Source organism: Pantherophis guttatus, chromosome 2 (assembly GCF_059756535.1).
Source record: "Pantherophis guttatus breed Tessera chromosome 2, ASM5975653v1, whole genome shotgun sequence".
Classification (NCBI taxonomy): Eukaryota; Metazoa; Chordata; class Lepidosauria; order Squamata; family Colubridae; genus Pantherophis; species Pantherophis guttatus.
This window is the reverse complement of record NC_142064.1, coordinates 260,699,168-260,718,809: the sequence shown is the minus strand read 5'-3', so window position 1 is coordinate 260,718,809 and position 19,642 is coordinate 260,699,168. Positions and strand designations below refer to the sequence as shown.

General features: G+C 43.8%; 1 protein-coding gene across 2 annotated transcripts; it reads left to right on the top strand.

The window, feature by feature from the left end:
* Positions 1–2,824: 2,824 nt before the first annotated feature.
* On the top strand, positions 2,825–18,227 carry LOC148115695 (E3 ubiquitin-protein ligase TRIM39-like). Of its 2 annotated transcripts, XM_087883950.1 has the most exons (7): positions 2,825–4,444; positions 6,659–6,754; positions 7,333–7,563; positions 9,678–9,700; positions 14,248–14,366; positions 15,515–15,547; positions 17,437–18,227. In XM_087883950.1, the coding sequence occupies exons 1-7, from the start codon at positions 4,031–4,033 to the stop codon at positions 17,949–17,951; spliced, it is 1,431 nt and encodes a 476-aa protein (XP_087740076.1). In that variant the 5' UTR covers positions 2,825–4,030; the 3' UTR covers positions 17,952–18,227. The 2 variants fall into 2 exon arrangements, with proteins under 2 accessions (XP_087740076.1, XP_087740077.1); XM_087883951.1 differs by lacking the exon at positions 15,515–15,547.
* Positions 18,228–19,642: the final 1,415 nt, after the last annotated feature.

The following is a 19,642-nucleotide window of genomic DNA, read 5'->3' as shown; positions in this document are numbered from 1 at the left end:
GGAGCAGGGGAAGGGCGCCTGGATGGTTGGAAAAGAGGGCAAGGGGAACCCGGACCCCAGGGAAACGGGGGTAGCGTTATATGACCATCTTTCCTGTCACAGTTGTTAAGTGAAGCACTGCAAATTTCCGTGGTCCGTGGAGAAACCTTCGTGCTTCTGCCGTTGCGCCCTGTTGGAGGAGCTGCTCCGGGAGGACCAATGGGCCAGTCCTGGGAGGGCGACTCCTACAGCTCTGCATACGGGAGCGGCCGTGGCGGGGCTGGGAATCTCTGCGCCAACTTCGCAGGCGGGGCAATTGGCAAAAGGCGCGCAGCCTCTCCGTCCGGGAGGGAATCCTGGCGCTGGGGCCGCGGCGGGGGAGGGGGCGGCGCAAAGGGGCCGGAGCAGCGACGGCGAGGGCTGGAAGCTGCGGGAGCGAAGCGCTACGTGCACCTGCGCGGATGGATATTTGCGCCAGCCGGGGGGGCCACGCGGCCCTCGTCTCCTGCTGCTTGGGACGCGGAGCGGTAAACGGCGCCTGGTCCGGGGAGCAGCCGGATTTTGCTCTCCATTGCAGACGCCAGATCGGCCCCCCGCGAGCTCTCGTCTCTCGAGGAGCCCGGCCGAAGTTTCCCGCACCGCTTCAGCCAGCGCTCCTCCAGAGAGAGAGAGAGAGAATGAGACAGAGAGAGAGAGAGAGAGAGAATCAGAATGAGAGAGAATGAGAGACAGAGAGAGAGAGTGGGGAAGAGAGAGAGAGAGAGAGAATCAGAATGAGAGAGAATGAGAGAGAGAGAGGGAGTGGGGAAGAGAGAGAGAATCAGAATGAGAATGAGAGACAGAGAAAGAGACAGAGAATGAAAGAGAGAGAATCAGAGAGCGAGAATCAGAATGAGAGGGGGGGAGAGGGAGAGAAAGAGAGATGTGAGAGAGAGAAAGAGAAAAGGGGAGAGAGAGAGTGGGAGAGAGATGGGAGAGAGAGAGGGAGAAAGAGAGATGTGAGAGAGAGAAAGAGAGAGGAGGGAGAGCGCCTGAAGGACCCCATCCCGTCACTGGGAGTCCAGGCGCTTCAGCAAGCAGCGCGCTGGATTCGTATTAGTGGGACGCGGGATTTAAAATTGTGAACTTGGTGGTCCCTGAGGTCCAAAAGGTTGGGGACCCCTGGACTAGAAGACCTCCAAGGCACCTTCCAGCTCTATTGTGATTGATGATTGATCGATTGATTGATTGATGTCCCCTGCCCGGTCCTGGCAACAGCACCATTATTTCATTCCAGACGGAGAGGGCTGCGCTCCTTTTTGCGTCCTCTACCACTTGCAAAGCTGCTCATTGCACATGCCTGCTCAGGGCAGAGATGCCCAGCCCAGCCACAGCCAGTCCCATATTCCAGAGCTGTAGTAGTCACACTCACAGGACTGGCTCATTGGTCATCCCGGAGCAGGTCCTCCAATAGGGTGCACCAGCAAAAATACGAAGATTTCTCCACGGACCACCAAAAGTTTCTTGTGGACCACCACCTGATGTGCATTACAATGCCTTCTGCTTTGCCTTTCCACCTGTAAGCAAGCTACGGGGTCTCCCAGTACAGGGGTGTTGATGTTGGGTGAATCTTGGAAAATTAAATTGTTTTCAGATTCAAAGGCGGGTGTGTGTGTGTGTGTGTGTGAATGATGGGCCGTCTGCTAAAATAAAACCAGGTAATGGCACACACTTGAAAGTAAATCAGGAAGCCTGTAATTGTGGATTCTGTCTGGAAAGAACAAAGGCTGCTTATCCACAGGAAATATGCATGTGTAAAGCTTGTAACAATTCTGGGTAGTTAGAAAGCTTATACAAGTAACTAGAGTTAGGCAAATTACAGACCTCAGCTAAAAGTTAGGAATAGAGATGGCCTGCAGCAAATCAAAGGGGTATTAGATAACTCCTGGGGCATTCATTAGCCAAGGCTTAGAAATAGGGACAGCTAGAGACCAATAGAACAAATTGTAAAATTATTAGTAAAATGTTTATTAGATGATATTTCTTACTATCCCGCCTTGTCCCGCCTTCTTCTTTAGTGAAAATGTATAAAGCTTTCTTCATCCTTTGTTCTTGGCTCTCTTGGCATTTTGGCCAGGAGCCCTTTTCCTTGGGGTACCCCAATAAAAAGCAATCAAAACCTGCACCTCGTGTCTGGCATCCTTCATTGGCCTCGGCACCAGGCTCAGACCCCAATTGGGGACAACAATTAGTTAGGAACAGAATTGTTACCTAAGAGTGTCCATTAGTGTAAAAAAAAGGATGCTACACCAAGATATAGAGAAATGTTTTCAGTGATTTTACTAGTTAGAATACAGACTTTAAAAAATTAGATAGGATTTTGCTATACAGTACTTCCCTTTAACACACTAAATGATAAAATGTTAAACTTCCTAGGTTGAAGGTTTTCCTGCAACATAAATATGGGATATCAAAAAGAGATTTAGATGTGAATGTTATGGAAATTTGGTCTCTATAGTTTCCAGGCCCTAAATCTGTTTAGAAGTATTATAGTAGCCTCAGTGACATTAGTGGTTCCTTCCTTCCTTCCTTCCTTCCTTCCTTTCCTTCCTTCCTTCCTTCCTTCCTTCCTTCCTTCCTCCCTCCCTTCCTTCCTTCCTCCCTTCCTTCCTTCCCTTCCTCCCTTCCTTCCCTTCCTTCCTTCCTTCCTTCCTTCCTTCCTTCCTTCCTTCCTTCCTTCCCTTCCTCCCTTCCTTCCCTTCCTCCCTTCCTTCCTTCCTTCCTTCCTTCCTTCCTTCCTTCCTTCCCCTCCCTCCCTCCCTCCCAACACAGAAGGGTTTTCACCTGGTGCCAAAATGAGGCCACTGTGGGTGCCAACTGAGGGTCTCTGGGGAGGACATTCCATAAATGAGGTGCCACCTCTGAAATGGGAAGATAAAGGAAGGGGCTTGGGAGTGTCCATGTCCCCTTGGGGAGCCCATTGTGACTAAGGAAGCCTCCCCCAAAAGCCCTTGAACAAAGGGCCTATAAGATGTTCTCCACCCACCAGATTCCCTCCCCCTCTTAGGTTGGCCCGAGACTCCTAATGGCTCTTTCTATCCATCTTTTGCCTTAAGGGAGCTCATTGGTCAAACTTGAAGATTTCCATCCAGCAAATGATCCCATTCTACATTCTATATATTGCATATTCCACAAGGTAGTCTTTGCCCAATTTTAGAACTTTTCCTGATCCATTTCCTGATTGGCTGGCTGGGAAAGGGACAGTCCAGGCAGGTCTTCCTCTGCCAGATATTCATATTAGAAGTTAGGGAAAGGATTATAATTTCTACATTCTCCTTTATCTGTGAGACATCCTATCGATTGCAGCATTGGCTTTGGGGTTTTATCAAGGGTTTCTCCCAGTTTCTGCCATGCCAACTTTACTCCATTCCGTTTCTGTCCCATAAATAGTTTGTTCTTTCTATTTTTTAAAAAAGCATTTCCCCCTTTAACAAGTGGCTGGCAGAATAATAATTGGTGGTGAATCAGCCCCATGGATGTTTCTTTCTCCCCAGGATTTTTCAATATCTTTCCCTCTAGCAGGATACTTGGATCAGTAACTGATTGGGGGTCCGTCCCAAGAATATTTGCTCCTTCCCAGATTAAAAAAAAAAGATTTTATCCCAGGATTTTAAAAAACAGCACTTTTTCCTGTGGCTGTTGATAAAAATAGGATCACCAATATGATCGCCAACATCTGATGAGGGATATGAAGGAGAAGGAAGAGGAGGAGGAGGAGGAGGAGGAGGAGGAGGAGGAGGAGGAGATGATTATTTAACCCCCTCCCCTTTGATGACCAGATTGGGCCAATAATAATTGATCGGGGGTCCATCGTGTGAATGTTTGCTTCTCTCCAGTTTGTTGTTTATAAAACACTTTTTTCCCTTTAAGAAGCCAGCAGAGCTGACCGCAAGAGGAACGACAATTCATTTCGGTTTCCTGTCTGGGCAGAGCCCAAAGGCGGTCACCTGATTTGGAGGAAAAGAAACAAAACTTAACTTTCTGTTTCTTTGTCCCGGCGGAGGAGGCGGTGATGGCGGCCGAAGCGTCCTTGCCTGTTTTGCTGGAAAAACTCACCTGCTCCATCTGCCTGGACTACTTCCAGGACCCTGTGCTCATCCCGGAGTGCGGCCACAACTTCTGCCGGGGCTGCCTGACCCGTAGTTGGGGGACATCGGAATCGGAGGCTTCCTGCCTCGAATGCAGACAGACCTTCGGGATCCACAGCCTCCTCCCCAACCAGCAGCTGGCGCAGAAGGTGGAAGAGGCCAGGCGATGCGGAGGTCCTAGGGACGAGGAAGGAGGGAGCTTCTGCCTGAAACACCGGGAGCCCCTCAAGCTCTTCTGTAAGGACCACCAGACCCTCATCTGCATGGTCTGCGACCGATCCAAAGAGCACAGGGGCCACTCGGTGATCCCAGCGGAGGAGGCTTTTCGGGACTACCAGGTAGGAATCAGCCAGGAGGAATCGCTGCGGAGGGGCATCCAGATCCTTGCTCTTCCTGGCAATCCTTGGACCAATTTACTTTTTCTGTTGTCCACAAACTGGGTTTAGCCTGGCGCAGATACGAATTAGAACCAGACTGGAGAGGCGGCTCAGGGGACTTTTAATGACGTACTTCAGCAAAAGGGTATCAGCAGCTAAAGGAGCCAAAACCCCTGAACGATGTAAACATTCAAAATATAGGGTTCAGATTAAGGTTCCTTGACAGGAGTTTCTTTTGAGTTCTTGTCCTGGCCTACTTTACTCACATTCCTCATACATTGCGTATTTGTGCTAATTAGCTTTCTTTTCAAAAGAGCTGGGTGTTTTACTATTATAATAAGCAAGAAGTTTCCGAAGTTGATGTCTATGTGTTACCCCCATTGATTACTGGTCTTATTACACTCCTCTGCAACTTTCTGCCTTGGCCATTCCTTTAACAAACTTCCCTAATTCCAACCTGAGACCTTCATCTCCTGGTTTATCCTCCGTGGCTGCAATTTTTTTGAAGACTAATTTACCATAGTCTTTGATTTACAACCGTTCGTTTACAAATGTGTTACTAAAAGTGAACAACTGCAGTGATTCACTTAACAACTGCAGCAAGACCTTGGAAATTTAAAAACAGAACAGGATTTTAAAAAAATAAGGAATAAAAATTGACTGGTGGCCATATTTGCAAATTAGGACAAAATATAAAAAAGACAGGGAACAATATGGTATACACAGAGAACAATTGGAATTGGATAAGATATTATTAGGACCAGGAGAAAAAATGATCACAAAAATATATAATTATCTGTTAAAATTTAAAATGGAAGAAGAAACCGTGAAGGAAACAATGATGAGCTGGGCAACAAATTTTGGCTATAACATTCATTTGGATCAATGGGATAAATTATGGGAGAGAAACTATAAACTAACAATGTCAGTTGCTTACAAGGAGAATTTTTATAAGATGTTTTACCGATGGCACCTGCCACAAGCGAGATTGGCAAGGATGTTCTCAAAACAGGTCCCCGGATTGTTGGAGGTACGGCCATAGCCGAGGGACCTTCTACCACACATGGTGGACCTGCCCTAAGATTAGGAAATTTTGGTGGAAGATAAAAAAATGGCTGGAAGAGATAACTGGGTGGAAGATAGAAAGAAAACCGGAACTATTCCTCCTCGGTATTTAAGAAGGGAAAATGGAAAAAAAAATTACAATATATCACATTACACATACTAACTGCGTGTAGACTTGCCATAGCACAAAATTGGAAGCAACCGGATATCCCCTCCAGACCAATTTATAATTTAAAAAATTTATGACTGCGCAGAAATGGACAGATTATCTATGGAAATTAAGAAAAGGGAAGACACCTAGTACTATTTAATTTGGAATAGATGGTATTCCTGGCTGGAGAGTAAATTTAAAATGTAAGCGGTATTTTGTTACGAAACCGAATTGTGAATAGAAGATATTGTAACTTAGATAAGGATGTAAGTTAAGACAGATAGAAGTAGAATTTGTGTATGGAAGTTAATTAGGATAGAGATGCCGATATAGAAAAGCTGTTACTAGTGCTTAGGTTTTGATGTGTTTGTTTTTGTTGTATGTTATAGTTTTTTATTTTTTGTTCTTTTCTATTTTTTGTACTGTATATTTTAATGTTTGAAAATTTAATAAATATTATTTTTTTAAAAAAAACAACTGCAGCAAGAACATCACTTAACAGTCTTGCTTAGCAAGGGAAATTGCCTGTAGGGGGAAATAGGCTCCCTTTGCCAGCTCCCTTTCCACATTTGCTCTAGAACGAAATTGTCATTCCTCCAAAGTCTTGAGTGCAGACCCCGAAAAACACTCCTGCTGGATCAGGCCAAACGTTCATTTCTCAGTGATGCTTCTGGATGACTGCAACCAGGAGACTCAGGCAGCTCACTTTAATGCCATTACAGGTAGTCCTCGACTTAAAACCATTCGTTTAGTGATTGTTCAAAGTTACGACGACAATGAAACAAGTGACATAATGTTTTTCACCCTTATGATCATTGCAGCATTCTGTGGTCACATGATCAAAATTTGGACGCTTGCCAACTGCCATGTATTTATGACGATTGCATATATCTTCTAACTGGGTCTTCCCTCCGATGTAATTCTTTACGGAAAAGAAACTCAAAACTTGTATTTTTCAGATCAAGGTGGAGGATTGCCTGAAGGCTCAGAAGGAGGAGAAAGAAAAAATAGCTACATACAAAGGAGAGACAGAGCAAACAGTGCAGGAGAGGCTTGTAAGTATTGATCCAACGGTTAGGAGCTTCTGAGCTACTAGGAAGGAAAACACCGTCTGCCATCTTTGATAATAGGCAGCCTGTCTTTTAGTACAAATTCTGACTTAAATGAAATTCAAAGTTAAAGACGGTGTTAGGGCACAGAACTTGTTCCTAACCTGGGGACTAAGGTGTCACCATTGGCTGAATGAGTCATAGTTGGGTTAAGTGCCCCTATCCCATGAGCCGTGTTTTATACAATGGGTTTGTTTTGTTTAATAAATTAATGCAAACCATATTTCATCTTATTGAAAAAAGTGTGGACGCAAACATTTTTCTATCTCTTTTTTTGGAATCCCTGGTTGCCAAGAAAATTTTCATGAGAGGTCAATAAACTAGAGCCTTTAAAAAAAAAAACGCTTTCCCCCCTACACTTTTTAATATCAATGGGTTTTTTGTCTCCTTCGGATATTCTCCCACCTCACTTCTGGATTCTTCAATGAATCTGTTTAATTATTATAACAATTAAAATAAAAGAAAAAATAATTAAGTAAAAAAAATAAAAATATGCCTTTTGCTTTTTCTCTTTCTTGTTCTAGGACCTCATCAAAGAAGTGAAGAAAAATGTAGTGGCTGAATTCAGAGAGCTACAACTCTGGTTAGAAGGACAGGAGAAGCTTCTGTTGACTAGAATGGAAGAGACGGAGAAGGATATTATGGCAAGAAAGGAGAAGGGTTTGGCCAAGCACATGGAGGAACTGGGCTCTCTTGACCATCTCATCCAGGAGATAGAAGAGAAGCTTCAGCAGCCAGCCAGCAAACTCTTACAGGTCAGTCAGGAAGTTGAGATCATAGAATCCTAGGGCTGGAAGGGACCTTGGAGGTCTTCCAGTCCAATCCTCTGTCTCCCCTAAGCCTTTTCTTCCTTAGGCTAAGCATACCGAGTTCCCTTATCCATTCATTGTATGGTTTGACTTCCTGGCCTCTTACCATCTTCATTGCTCCTCTCTGCATTCTTTAGCCTCTCCGTAGAATACTCTTTTTGACTCTTTCCTTTTTTTTTCTTTCATAAATTTAATCAAAATTATAATAGTGAAAAGTACCAATGGAAATAAAGAAAATAGGGAAATGGAGAAGGGAAAGAGTGGGAAAGATGTGTAGGATAAAGGAAAGAGAAAAAAAAATGTCTTTCAATACAAATACAAAATAAAATTACAGCCTCAACGTTTTAATTTTGCATATTTAGTAATTATTAGCCATGTCTATAAAAACAGATTAGTCTAAGAAGGAAAACCAAGCATCAAGAATTCATCTTTTTCTATCTCGAGGACAAAGTTTAGAAGCAGCTTCCAAGAAGCAGCAGTTTAGAAACAACAGGTTATATCGAATTAAAGCAGTCAATTTTTTCATTTTTTCTAGCTCCACTTTTTCCATCCATTCTTCTCTTGTGGGGATTGATATATATGTCCATGTCTGCATGTAGGATTCTGGCTGCATTCGGTCAAGTTGAAAATCTTTTTTTCAACTCCTCATTTAGTAAACTTTTTGACTCTTTCCATGGAAAGGAAACTGGAAGGTATGAAGACTACAGGTAGTCCTTGACATATCAGCACACTTGGACTCAAAAATTCTGTTGCTGAGTGAAACAGTTGTTAAGTTAATTTTGCCCCATTTTACGACCTTTCTTGCCGCTGTTGTTAAGTGAATCTCTCCAGTGGTTAAGTTAATAACACGTTTGTTAAATGAATCCGGCTTCCGCATTGACTTTGCTTGTCAGAAGGTCACTAATGGTGATCACATGACCCCATGATGCTGCAACCGTCATAAATATGAATCGGTTTCCAAGTGGCTGAATTTTGATCATGTGACCATGGGGGTTCTGAAAGAGTCTTTTTTAAAAAAGTTTATTTATTTATAACACAGTAAAACAATACAAGACATACAACACTTATATACAAGACTCTTTTTACAGCTTTTTCATAGTGGTCCTTCCTTATTATTTACTATTTCCACAAATTTTACTTCATCTCATTCCAAATTACTATCTGTCCCCATCATTTCATTTACAATATATTTCTCTTTTTCATTTCAATCACTAAATTGTATTTTACCAATTTTTCCCATTATTTTTGGACATTTCTTTATCTCCCCCTTATTTTTCTTCTTCATTTTTCCTTTTCTCCAACCACTCATACCATCTATACCAAATTTTATAGTATTCTGTATCCTCTTTTTCTGCAAGAGCCTTAAGTGTGAAAAATGATCATAAATAATTTTTTTCAGTGCCGTCGTAACTTTGAACGGTCACTAAATGAACTGTTTAGTCAAGGACTACCTGTAATGGCTAATATTAGGGATACATAATGTAATTCAGAAAAAGCAGGAATTCAAAGTTCTGGTCAATTGTCTATATATTCTTCACAATTTTAGGAATGCCTGCTTAGGGTTCCTATCCCATATTGGGGGAATGTGGTGGTGGGTGTTCTTTGTAGGGTCTCCCCCTCCCCTTAATCTCCAGGCCAAGGAGAAACTCAACACTGATCACCTTCTCCAAAGTATTATCACCACCTGGATTTTCCAAAGTGCCTTCATTCTGGAAGCATAATTGCAGGGGATTTTTTTATCCTATTGATGCACTATTTTGTTTTTCAAATAGTCTTTTCTTTTTGCTATCATGTTTTATATATAAATATATATCTTCTTTAATTGTGTTGGATTTAACCGGGGTCTAATTTTTCTTAGACAAGAAAGTAAAAACAATACCACTCTAAAGCGGGGGGGGGGGGGAAGAGCAATGGATTTTTTTTAAAAAAATGGAAGTACTTTATATGTCTGTTAGTGTCTGTTTGTCCAGATGTTTCACTCATGTATTTTGTGACTCTAAGAATTTAATTTTCTGCCTACGAAATGGCTCCTTTCAGTGTTTCCTCTCTTTATTTTTTAGGACATTGGAAGCATCTTGAAGAAGTAAGTAAATCCACCCTTTTCTTTACAATCTCAGAGATCAGCAGCTCCGCCAGCAGTTTTCCTATTTTGGAAAGGTCTTTCTTTATTTCGCAGTATTTTATTGTAAAGACAACGTACTGTATTTCAGGGCTTTTTATATGATCAATTATTATGTTGGTTGCACACTCAGCCAGAGGTTTAGACTGAATTTGCCTTTTTATCCATTTATTGAGTCCTTCCCAAGAAGAGACAGATGTTTGATGGTCTTAAAAGTATCATTGTAGTATGTAAGCTCTTCCAAGTAATGCAGCTATCATAAATACACACCGGTTCCCAAGCACCCGAATTGTGAGTACAGGGACACTGTGACGGATGTTAAGTGGGAAAATGGTTGTAAGTCAGTTTTTGGAGAGCTATTGTAACTGGTTGCTAACAAATAGTCATAAACTGAAGGTTACTTGTAACTGAATTTGTCTCTATTAAATTACATTGCATTAGTTTAATCCAGTGGTTCCCAAACTTTTTCAGTCCACCGCCCCCTTGGTGCTACAAACTCATCCTCAGTGCCCCCCACCCCGTATAAATAGCATTGTTCAGAATAGCGGTTTGCACGACCCACTAAGGAACATAGTAACAGTAAAATACAAAACTGTAACAATTAATTGCAGATTTATTCAAAATCTAATTTAAAAATCTTTTGTTAATTCAACAAAATTGTTGAACATGATCCAGTGATACCAGGTTTTCAAAGTCTGATAATCATTTATCAAGAACCTTAGCAACTATTTACTTAGTAAACTCAGTAAAATTTAGTAACTACTTCGCTGTTCAGTAAATTCTTAATGTGATGGATGGGCTTGATGAAGTGATTCCAGTTTCCCAATGTCTGGTTTTAAGTCACTTAGCAGGAGTCTTAAATCACCACGTTCAGTAATCTGGAGTTGATTTCTCTGCTTGGAGAGAAGTTGGATGACCACACTGAAACCACGTTCCACCAAATATGATGTTGGAAATGAAACAAGGAGCTTCTTAACCACTGTCCATAGTGCAGGATAGCGATCAGAAATTTCCTTCTGTAATCAAAACTCTTGGTACGATTTCTTAAACTTTGGCTTCAGCTCAATGTCATTTTGCAACTCTATTACTTGATCCTCCACTACCCCATCTTCCTCAGTATCTGAAAATGGATTTATCACCCAATCTGGGATTTCCATCAAAAGAAGATCCTGATATGGCTCAGACGTATCTTTATGCAGCATGTCCAAACGGTCACAAAAAACTTGCAGATCATCATCTTGTATCCCACCTTTCTCTTCTAGCTCGGACAAGCTCGGAAATTGGTATAGCTCGCGATGGCCTATATTGCGCTTGAATAGAGTTAACTTTGAAATAAACGTAGAGATGAGATCAGATTTGGCCTTAATAAGATTGACCTCATTTCCTTGCAACTGCAAATTCACTTCATTGAACTTTGCAAACAGTTCTGATAAATAAGCAATGTCATGCTTGATCTCTTTGATTTCATCACTAAAGTAATGACTGATGGCCACCTAATGTCTTCACCTCTGCAGTTTCTCAAAGATTTCTGAGACCAGTGTTGAATACTTAATTTCAGTAGTCACCAATCCCAGTCTTAAAATGAGTTTAGAATCAGTGGGAGTCACTGATAACAATGAACTCCTAGCTACTGATAATGAGTCCAGTCCTGCCTTCCTTTTCCTTCTGTCCACGTTTTGCAAGTACTTTTTCCAGGCATCTGTTTTATTCTACCGGATACAAACCATTATTGTTAGGGAAAAAATGGGTCTTCCAAGCAATTTTAAAAGACACTGTCAGAATGACTCTGCTCTCAGCCCCACTTGTGGCTCCTTGAAAAGCACCTCCCCCCCTACGCTCCAACACCTGAGGAGACAGGGGTGTCTAGAATTAAAACGTGGTTCAAATCCCTAGTATAGTCCTTCTGCGTGAGAAGGGGGTTGCTAGATGACCTCCAAGGTCCCTTCCAACTCTTACTGATACTGGCCCTGGCTTTCCTGGCGGAACAGCGGCAGTGGCAACGACAGCGGCAACAGCCCCCCCCCCGCACAGCAGCCCACCTGGATCCTCGGCAGGGGGGTGGCAGGCCTGGATGGCCGCATACTAGCCACCCCGGGAGGGCCTCTGGTGATATCGGGGTCTGCAGCAAAGCTCCCGATTTCTCCAAATGCCTCTTTCTTACCGTTGTACAGGGACGGGCTGCGGTGGGCAAAGTTCAAAAGTTCTTGCACCGCCACCTGCAGCGCTTGCTTGGAGCTGGTTTGGAAAGGGGAAAAACGCAGCCCAATTAGGCAAGACACCCCCCCACACACACACACCCAGATCCCTCCAAACGGGTCTCCCTTCGGTAGCCTCCCTGCTGAAAAGCTTTCCTGCTTCCCTTCTACCTGCATTCTGTTACCGGCTCTGCACCCAGGTAGCGGCTGGTGGCCCCGGGTAGCAGCGTCTTGTTGGTCTTGGGGGGGGGGGTGGAGAGCCAGTAACAGTGTGCAGGTAGAGAAGCGGGAAATGCTTTTCGCGCCCCCAGCTCATTCGCTGCAAGAAAGAGCGGGCGCTCGGAAGAGCGGGCTCCGTTTGTGTGAGTGATCACTGTTGGGTCGCGTAGTTCAGTGGGGAGGCTACCGAAGGGTGAACAGTTTGGAGGGATCTGGGGGGGGGGTGTCCCGCCTAATTTGGCTGCGTTTTTTCTCTTCCCAAACCAGCTCCAAGCAAGTGCTGCAGGTGGCAGCGCAAAAGCTGCTGACGTTTTGCACCACAGCCAGTCCCCTTCCCACGGTAAGAAAGAGGCATTCGGTGAAATCGGGAGCTTTGCTGCCAACCCTGATGTCACCAGAGGCCTTCCAAGAATGGTTAGTATGCAGCCAGCCAGCCAGCCAGGCCTGCCCCCCACCCCACCCCGCGCGGCAGCTTACCTCGATCCTGGGCAACACGTCACTGGCGGCAGCAACCAGCCAGGCATGCCGCCCCCCCCAGCCCCTCCCCCCATCCGCGGCAGCCCACCTGCAACTTACCAAAAGTTAGGAAGGCAACAGCAGTCAAGCGGGCGAGGAGCAGAGCAGCTGGGCCTGGGCCGAGTGGTTCGGGCAACCAGTGACCGATAGCAAGCAAGGAGAGCAATAAGAGAGCATCCAAGAGTTCAGCCTCACACGCGTGGTAAGAGGAGCTGCCCAGTGGCATGCGCGCCCCGGGAAACACACTTTCAGTTTCTGATGCACACACATGCACTGGCCAGCTAGTCTGATGATCTGAGCTTTGGGTTGTGGACCCCCGTTGCCTCTTAGCGCCCCCCCCCGCTGCCCCCATTGCCTCTTAGAGCCCCCTAATTCATCCCGCCCACTTTGGGAACCACTGGTTTAATCTATGAATATCAGTTTGAGTGTTATATCCATCTTCTAATTGTTTATCCATAAGTCACCCATATTAGTCATCAGTCATTTGGTCAGATACAATCCTGTCAGTGTATAAAAAATTATGAGCTGGGATAGCCATAACAAGAAGTCAGCCAATGGGAACTGTTTGGTAACTAACAAACAGGATCTATTGTGAGCCATGGGAGATGGCTCGGAGCCTGGGCGGGGCTTAGCTTGACTGATCTGTATATATATAAGAGTTACTTTGTCCTTGCAATATAGCTTCTGTGTTTCTGAGTTCTGGTTATTCTGGTCCTGGCTTCTACTGCATGGGTATTGTATATATGCATCATGCTTTATATTATTGTATATAAAGAAGTTTCTTCTATAAATGAATCCTGCTGAATTATTTACTGGTGTGCTGGTTGGATTGCTGCAAACTCTGACAAATCCATTGTTTTGGCCAAGAGATTCACAAGAATTTTGAAGAGTAGGGAGCCCAAAACTGGAACTTAGTTGCCTCTACTAGATCTCTTCTTTAAGTTGATGAAGGTAGATGAGTGCAGTTCTGGATCAGGATCCACTGAGTGCCCATATTTGAATAGCTAGCCAGAGAAATGACTGAAGCCTGGGAAACAGGGCCCCTGTCAGTCAACAGGAGTGCTGATTTCCCACCATCTTACCAGGTACTTAGGATCTGAGGACAGCGCAACACAAGAAAACGACAATCAATGACTTCATAGCTGTCCATCAACACCCCACTTAACAATTAAAAGCCATACACAACCAGGCACCACATAAATACAAGGCTTCGAACAGCCCAATGCACACATTCTGGAGAGAGTGTTCCAATATTTGAGGGTCTGTCACAGAGAGAAGGGGGTCAATCTGTTTTCCAAAGCACCTGAAGGCCAGGCAAGGAATAATGGATGGAAACTGATCAAGGAGAGATTCAACTTAGAAATAAGGAGAAATTTTCTGACTGAGGACAATCAACCAATGAAACAGCTTCCCTCCAGAAGTAGTGGGAGCTTCATCACTGGAAGTTTTCAAGAAGAGGCCGGATTGCCATCTGTCAGAAACAATGTGGGGTCTCCTGCTTGGGTGGTTGGGGGGGATGCTGGACTAGATGACCTCCAAGGTCCCTTCCAACTCTGTTATCCTGTTATTTTGTCTTGCCAGGTACCAGGCTAAGGAAACATATGAGAATCCGGTGGATTTACTTCTAGAGCCAAAGTGGACAATCTGGGATTACAGTGAAATGACTGAGCTTCTGAAAAGTGCCATGAAAAAACTGAGAGGTAAAAAACAGCCACCAAGGATTTACACTGGATGACATTTTGAGCATCCAAGAGAGATTCTGGGTCAGTGTCACATGGATCAAAGAGGGATCAATTTCAGGATCAGTGTCTCAGTTAGGATTGTAAGATGAGACTACCTGTATTCGTTGTAGCCCAAACCCAAATGCACTGATCACTGGGAAAGCAGAATAAGTTTCCACTAAGTATAATGGAATATATGCAGGTAGTTCTTGACTTACGACCTCCGTTGAGCTGAAAATTTCTGTTGCTAAGCAAGGCAGTTGATAAGTGATCTGTGCCCCATTTTACGAACTTTTTTGCCACAGTTATTCAGAAAATCATGGCACTTAAGTGAATCGTGGTTGATAAATGAATCTGGATTCCCCCATTGACTTTGAATGTCAGAAGCTCCCCAGGAAGGTTGAAGAGGACAATCCCAGAATCATGGGATGCTGCAACCATCATAAATACAAGCTGGTTCCCAAGTGCCCGAATTTTGATCACGGGACTGGGGAGGCTGCAACAGTCCTAAGTGTGAGAACCGATCATAAAGCTCTTTTATCAGTGCTGCTATAACGTCACTAAAAAAAATAGTTGTAAATTGAGGACTATCTGTATATGGAATTTATTCATTTATTTTTATTATTTATTAGTCCAATTTATATGCCGCCCTTCTCCGTAGACTCAGGGCGGCTTACAGTGCATTATAGCAATAGCCTGCATACTTTTTTGTATATACCTGCTTATTAGGGCTTTCGCCCCCCCCCAAGCGGTGTTGTTCTATACAAAGTTGGCTTATTGGCCCCACAATCCGGGTCCTCAATTTACCTACCTCGAAAGGATGGAAGGCTGAGTCAACCTTGAGCCTGGTGAGATTTGAACTTTCACTAATTGTAGGCAGCTGGCAGTTAAGTGCTAGAACTTAATAGCACTTTAGTCCGCTGCACCACTGAGGTGCATATATAGTAGAATATATTTATACCTGATGGAATATATATAGCCACCAATGACATTCTGGCTTGTAGCTTTCCCTATTCCTTATTTCCTGATCTGAGGCCAAGGAAAGCAAACCAGGGAATCTGAGGGAGGCCCTTCTGTTGCTCCAATTCCAGAGATGAGATGCTGAATTCCTCCCTTTTCTTCCCCAGATACTCTGGAAAGTGGACTTCAACTACAGGAAGGTAAATATGAGTTATAGGAATTGGATTTCCTTGCTATTTTAAGCTCTGATGCCAGTAACGTGAAGAGAAACATAATAGATCAAAAAGAAAAATAAAGGATTAATTACTATATAAGACTATGATGATCCAGTAAACTTTAATGATTATATGATTTATGAACTATTACTTGCCATTTATATGTACAATATTAGCTAATGCAGTGGAGAAAAATTCCTTGTGTGTCTGATCACATTTGGCCAAATCAAGCGGTTGTTCTGTTCTGTTCTGTTCTCTACTCCTACTCTGCTCTGTTCCGTTCTATAGATAGCATATTTTTTGGAGTGTAAGACGAACCTTTCCCCCCCTAAAAGATGCTGAAAATTTGGGTGCAACTTATACTCCGTATGTAGCTTTTAGGAAGCTTTTTTCAGCCCCACCGAGGCACTAATGAAGCACTAGCAAGCAATCTTCCCAGCTTTGCCTGCTCCCTCAACTCCCTGAGTGAAGCGGTCTCCCTGCTTTGCTCCGACTCTCAGCTATTCTTTAGAAGCTTTTTTCTGCCCTAACCAGGTACCAGCCGAGTGAAGCTTTGCCTGCTTTTCTCATTGCTGCTTCCTCTCAGCTGTGCCTTAGAAGCTGTTTTTTATTCCCAAGCAGGGGATAAAAAGCCAGCAAACTAATGTGCTGAAGCTGACCAGACTAAGGACGATAGCCAGATGAATACCTGGTAGGCAGATTTTTTTCCCCTATTTTCCTCCCCAAAAACTAAGCTGTGTCTTCTACTCCGGTGTGTCTTATACTCTGAAAAATACGGTAATCTAAAGAACTGAAGTCAATCTTGGTGTAGAATGAAATACCTGGACAAATGGGAAAATATGACCTGGGATTGAAAAGAATATTGAATTCCTACCAAGCTAATAACATCCTCTTGATTTTACTGCCTGACTATAAGTTGGTGAGAGACCAGATCTTTGGGAGCAGAAATTAGGTCCTTTGGGTCAAAGCAAATAGCAAAGTTGGAGCATCAGGGTTGCCTCCACTCTGTGGGCCATCAGACTGGTGAAAGCAGAGGTTTCCTGTATAAGATCCTCCCCTTTTGTACATCCCTGTGATACCCTGATGCTCGTAGAGAAAAAGACGGAGCCTCCTCACATCCCATCATGTGTCCTAAGTTACCTCTGGGGGATCCTTCTGACTTTTCCCAGTTCAGAATTGAAACATGGCAGCCTCTTGCTCTGCCTGATCCTCTGGAAGAGGTGGAGCACAATGAAGTGTTTGAAGGACTTAGCCATTGTGAGACTTGTGGACTTCATTTCCCAGAATTTCCCATCCAGGATGGCAAAGCTGGAAGGTAATCAGCAGAGTGGTGGCCACATGGGAGACTCGAGACTAGGGGAATTGACCAGTGGAGCCAAGAGACGAAGAGCTGAGGGGAGGAACCAAAAGCTGTACAGGTAGTCAACATATCCTGAAGGCGTGCAGCTTAGTGGCAGCTGAAGGGGAGGCAGATGGACTGGAAGATGGCGAAGGCAACCTAAGTGAATGGAAGGAGAATGCCAGAGGTGCGCTGAACAGGCCGGCAGTTAACAGAGGATGGGACTAAGACAGTGGGAGAGCCCGAGTGCTTGGAGAAAAGGGAGCAGAGGGACCTGGACAATATCAGCCCCATCAGCCATTGGAATTCTGTTAGTTGAAGTCTACAAGTCTTACAGTTGCCAAAGTTGGAGGACTCTTGACCAGGCAATGTTTAGGTGTTGTTTAAAAAAACAATGAGTCTTCCAGTCCTGGAGGGAGTGTTTGGAAGCTGAACTCCATTCACACAAGAGGGTTAAACTCTTGGGGGTGAAGACACAAACCAGGCCTGCAGCTGAAGCTCTTGTTCTTTTCCTTCCTTCCCTTCCCCCTTACAGTGAATGTAACTCTGGATCCAGACACAGCCCATCTTGACCGCCTTGAAGTCTCTGAAGATCGGAAAAGTGTCAAAGGAGTTGAGCCAGTTAAAGGACAATGTTTTCTCCCAGACCCTGTGAGATTTGTATTTGTGCCTTGTGTCCTTGGCTGTCAGAAGTTCTCCACAGGAAGACATTTCTGGGAAGTTATGGTAGGAGATAGAGAAGATTGGGGTGTAGGGGTTGCCAGTAAGCCAATGAACTTAACAGATGTTGATGCGCAGACCATGTTCTGGGAGTTTCGGAAATGGGGAGGGAAATACTCAGCCATGTCTCCGTCAAAACGCTCTGACCTGGTCCTGACTGAGGAGCCCACGAGGATCCGCATCTCTCTCAACTGCGAAGGTGGACAAGTGAGCTTTTTTGATGCCAGCACAGCAGCTCTGCTCCATACATTCTCAGACGCTTCCTTGGTTGGAGAGACCCTTCTGCCCTCTTTCTGTTTGTTCGAAGGTGCCTGCATGACACTCCCCTAAAAGAGAGGACATCCATAGACAACTGTTTGGAAAAATCCCTATTTACTAAGCAGGGATCTCCAAAAGCCTTTAAAGCAGAGATTCCTTAGCTTTTTGCTACTTCAGCTTTTTTTATTGTTCTATGCCACCCTGGTCAGTCAATCAGTCCTTATAAAGGAATAACCTGATCAGCATTTCTATTTGTCTGGATAAAAAAAAATGAAGTGTCCTAGGATCTTTATCGGCTTTAGCATCATGTGTTCAGGTGTATCAGTATTAAAGATACCTTACAGCTAAGCCTGTCAATTTTGATTTTATATGTAAGTCACAGCTCTTCATCCCATTTATGGATCATGCTTGTTTGTTTCATGTTAGTTGCGATCAATGATTGTGTAGCTCAGTATACTTAACTCAGTATATTCTATAATCTTCCCCTTCTTTTTTTCTTTCCTTCCCCCTTTTATTTTCCTCCGGTTTCCTTTTAAGACAGCGGTTCTCAACCTGGGGGTCGCAACCCCTTTGGGTGTCGAACGGCCATTTCACAGGGGTCGCCAAAGCCCTCTCTCGCCCCCCCCCACGCCTTCACTCACTCTCACTCTCTGCCTCTGCTGGATCGCCCGGTCGCCATTCGCTTACCCCGCCCACTCCCAATCTATTGCTGTCTCCGGAGTCCCAGCTGATGGCTAGAGGGAAAAAAACTTTAAATTCTTGCCACGGGGCTTCAAAGAGCTAGCTGCAAAGAGGTAAATTCCTAGAGCAAAGTTTTTTCCCCCTAGCTATGCTGAAAAAGCAAAATTGAAAGTAAAGAAGGGTCTTTGTTGCAACGTGACAAAATGAGGCAGAGAGATTTCTTTTTCTTTTTCCTCACCAAAAAAGGTAGGTGCAAAACTGCAAACAATGCGAAATTTAGGGCAAAAGAGGAGGTTCAAGATTTTAAAACACAAAAGAAAAAAAGCTCTATTTAACTAGGGAATTGTAATAATTGAGATACTATTAATTGTATATTGTGTTGAAAGCAGAAATGGTTAAGTTGTGGTTTTGTTGCAGGAAATGAAACGAGACTAGACCCAGCTCTCCAATGCAGGAAAAAGTTTATTGTGCACGGTTCAAACAGCCCAAAGGCAAACAAAAAGTCTGAACGCCAATGGCTTCTTCTGGCCATGTATTTATACAGTTTAAAGGCAAAATTATTACAGAGAGTGATGCATTTCACACGTAGAAGTTACCCTTTAATCTATCTCTAGGAAAGACATAACAGCCCTGTTCCCACAGGCTCAGGTTTCCAGCTCCGAAGCTCAAGACCTAATAAAAGGAGATAAGGAGCTCAAAGGCACCTCACAAGCAGTAAAGAGGACAGTAAGGAAAGCAGTACTTCTTCTCTAGAATCTACATGACATTTGGGGTGCAATAAACATTAAACAACAGGATGTATCTGTTTAGGGTCAGTTTGCCCCTTTACAATTCTGTACCTACGTCAAATACCGTTTGTCATCTCAGCACTTGGCACGGAAGAGGCACTTCTGTCTTGACCAAAGATTTGGATTTCTAATATTTGAGTTTTATCCCAATATCGAATCTTAGCCTGGCTCAGTTTGGGGGAATATATGGGGGAAATTATTTGGTTTATTATTATTGGTAAATATAATTAATTGATTTGTAAGAAATTGGATTACATGGAAATAATTGGAATATTCATGTTCATATTGATTAAT

Coding starts and splice junctions, on each gene's coding strand:
- LOC148115695 (XM_087883950.1), top strand. CDS start 4,031: ATGGCGGCCGAAGCGTCCTTGCCTGTTTTGCTGGAAAAACTCACCTGC. Junction 7,564..9,677: donor CAGCCAGCAAACTCTTACAG/GTCAGTCAGGAA, acceptor TTTATTTTTTAG/GACATTGGAAGCATCTTGAA. Junction 9,701..14,247: donor ATTGGAAGCATCTTGAAGAA/GTAAGTAAATCC, acceptor TTGTCTTGCCAG/GTACCAGGCTAAGGAAACAT.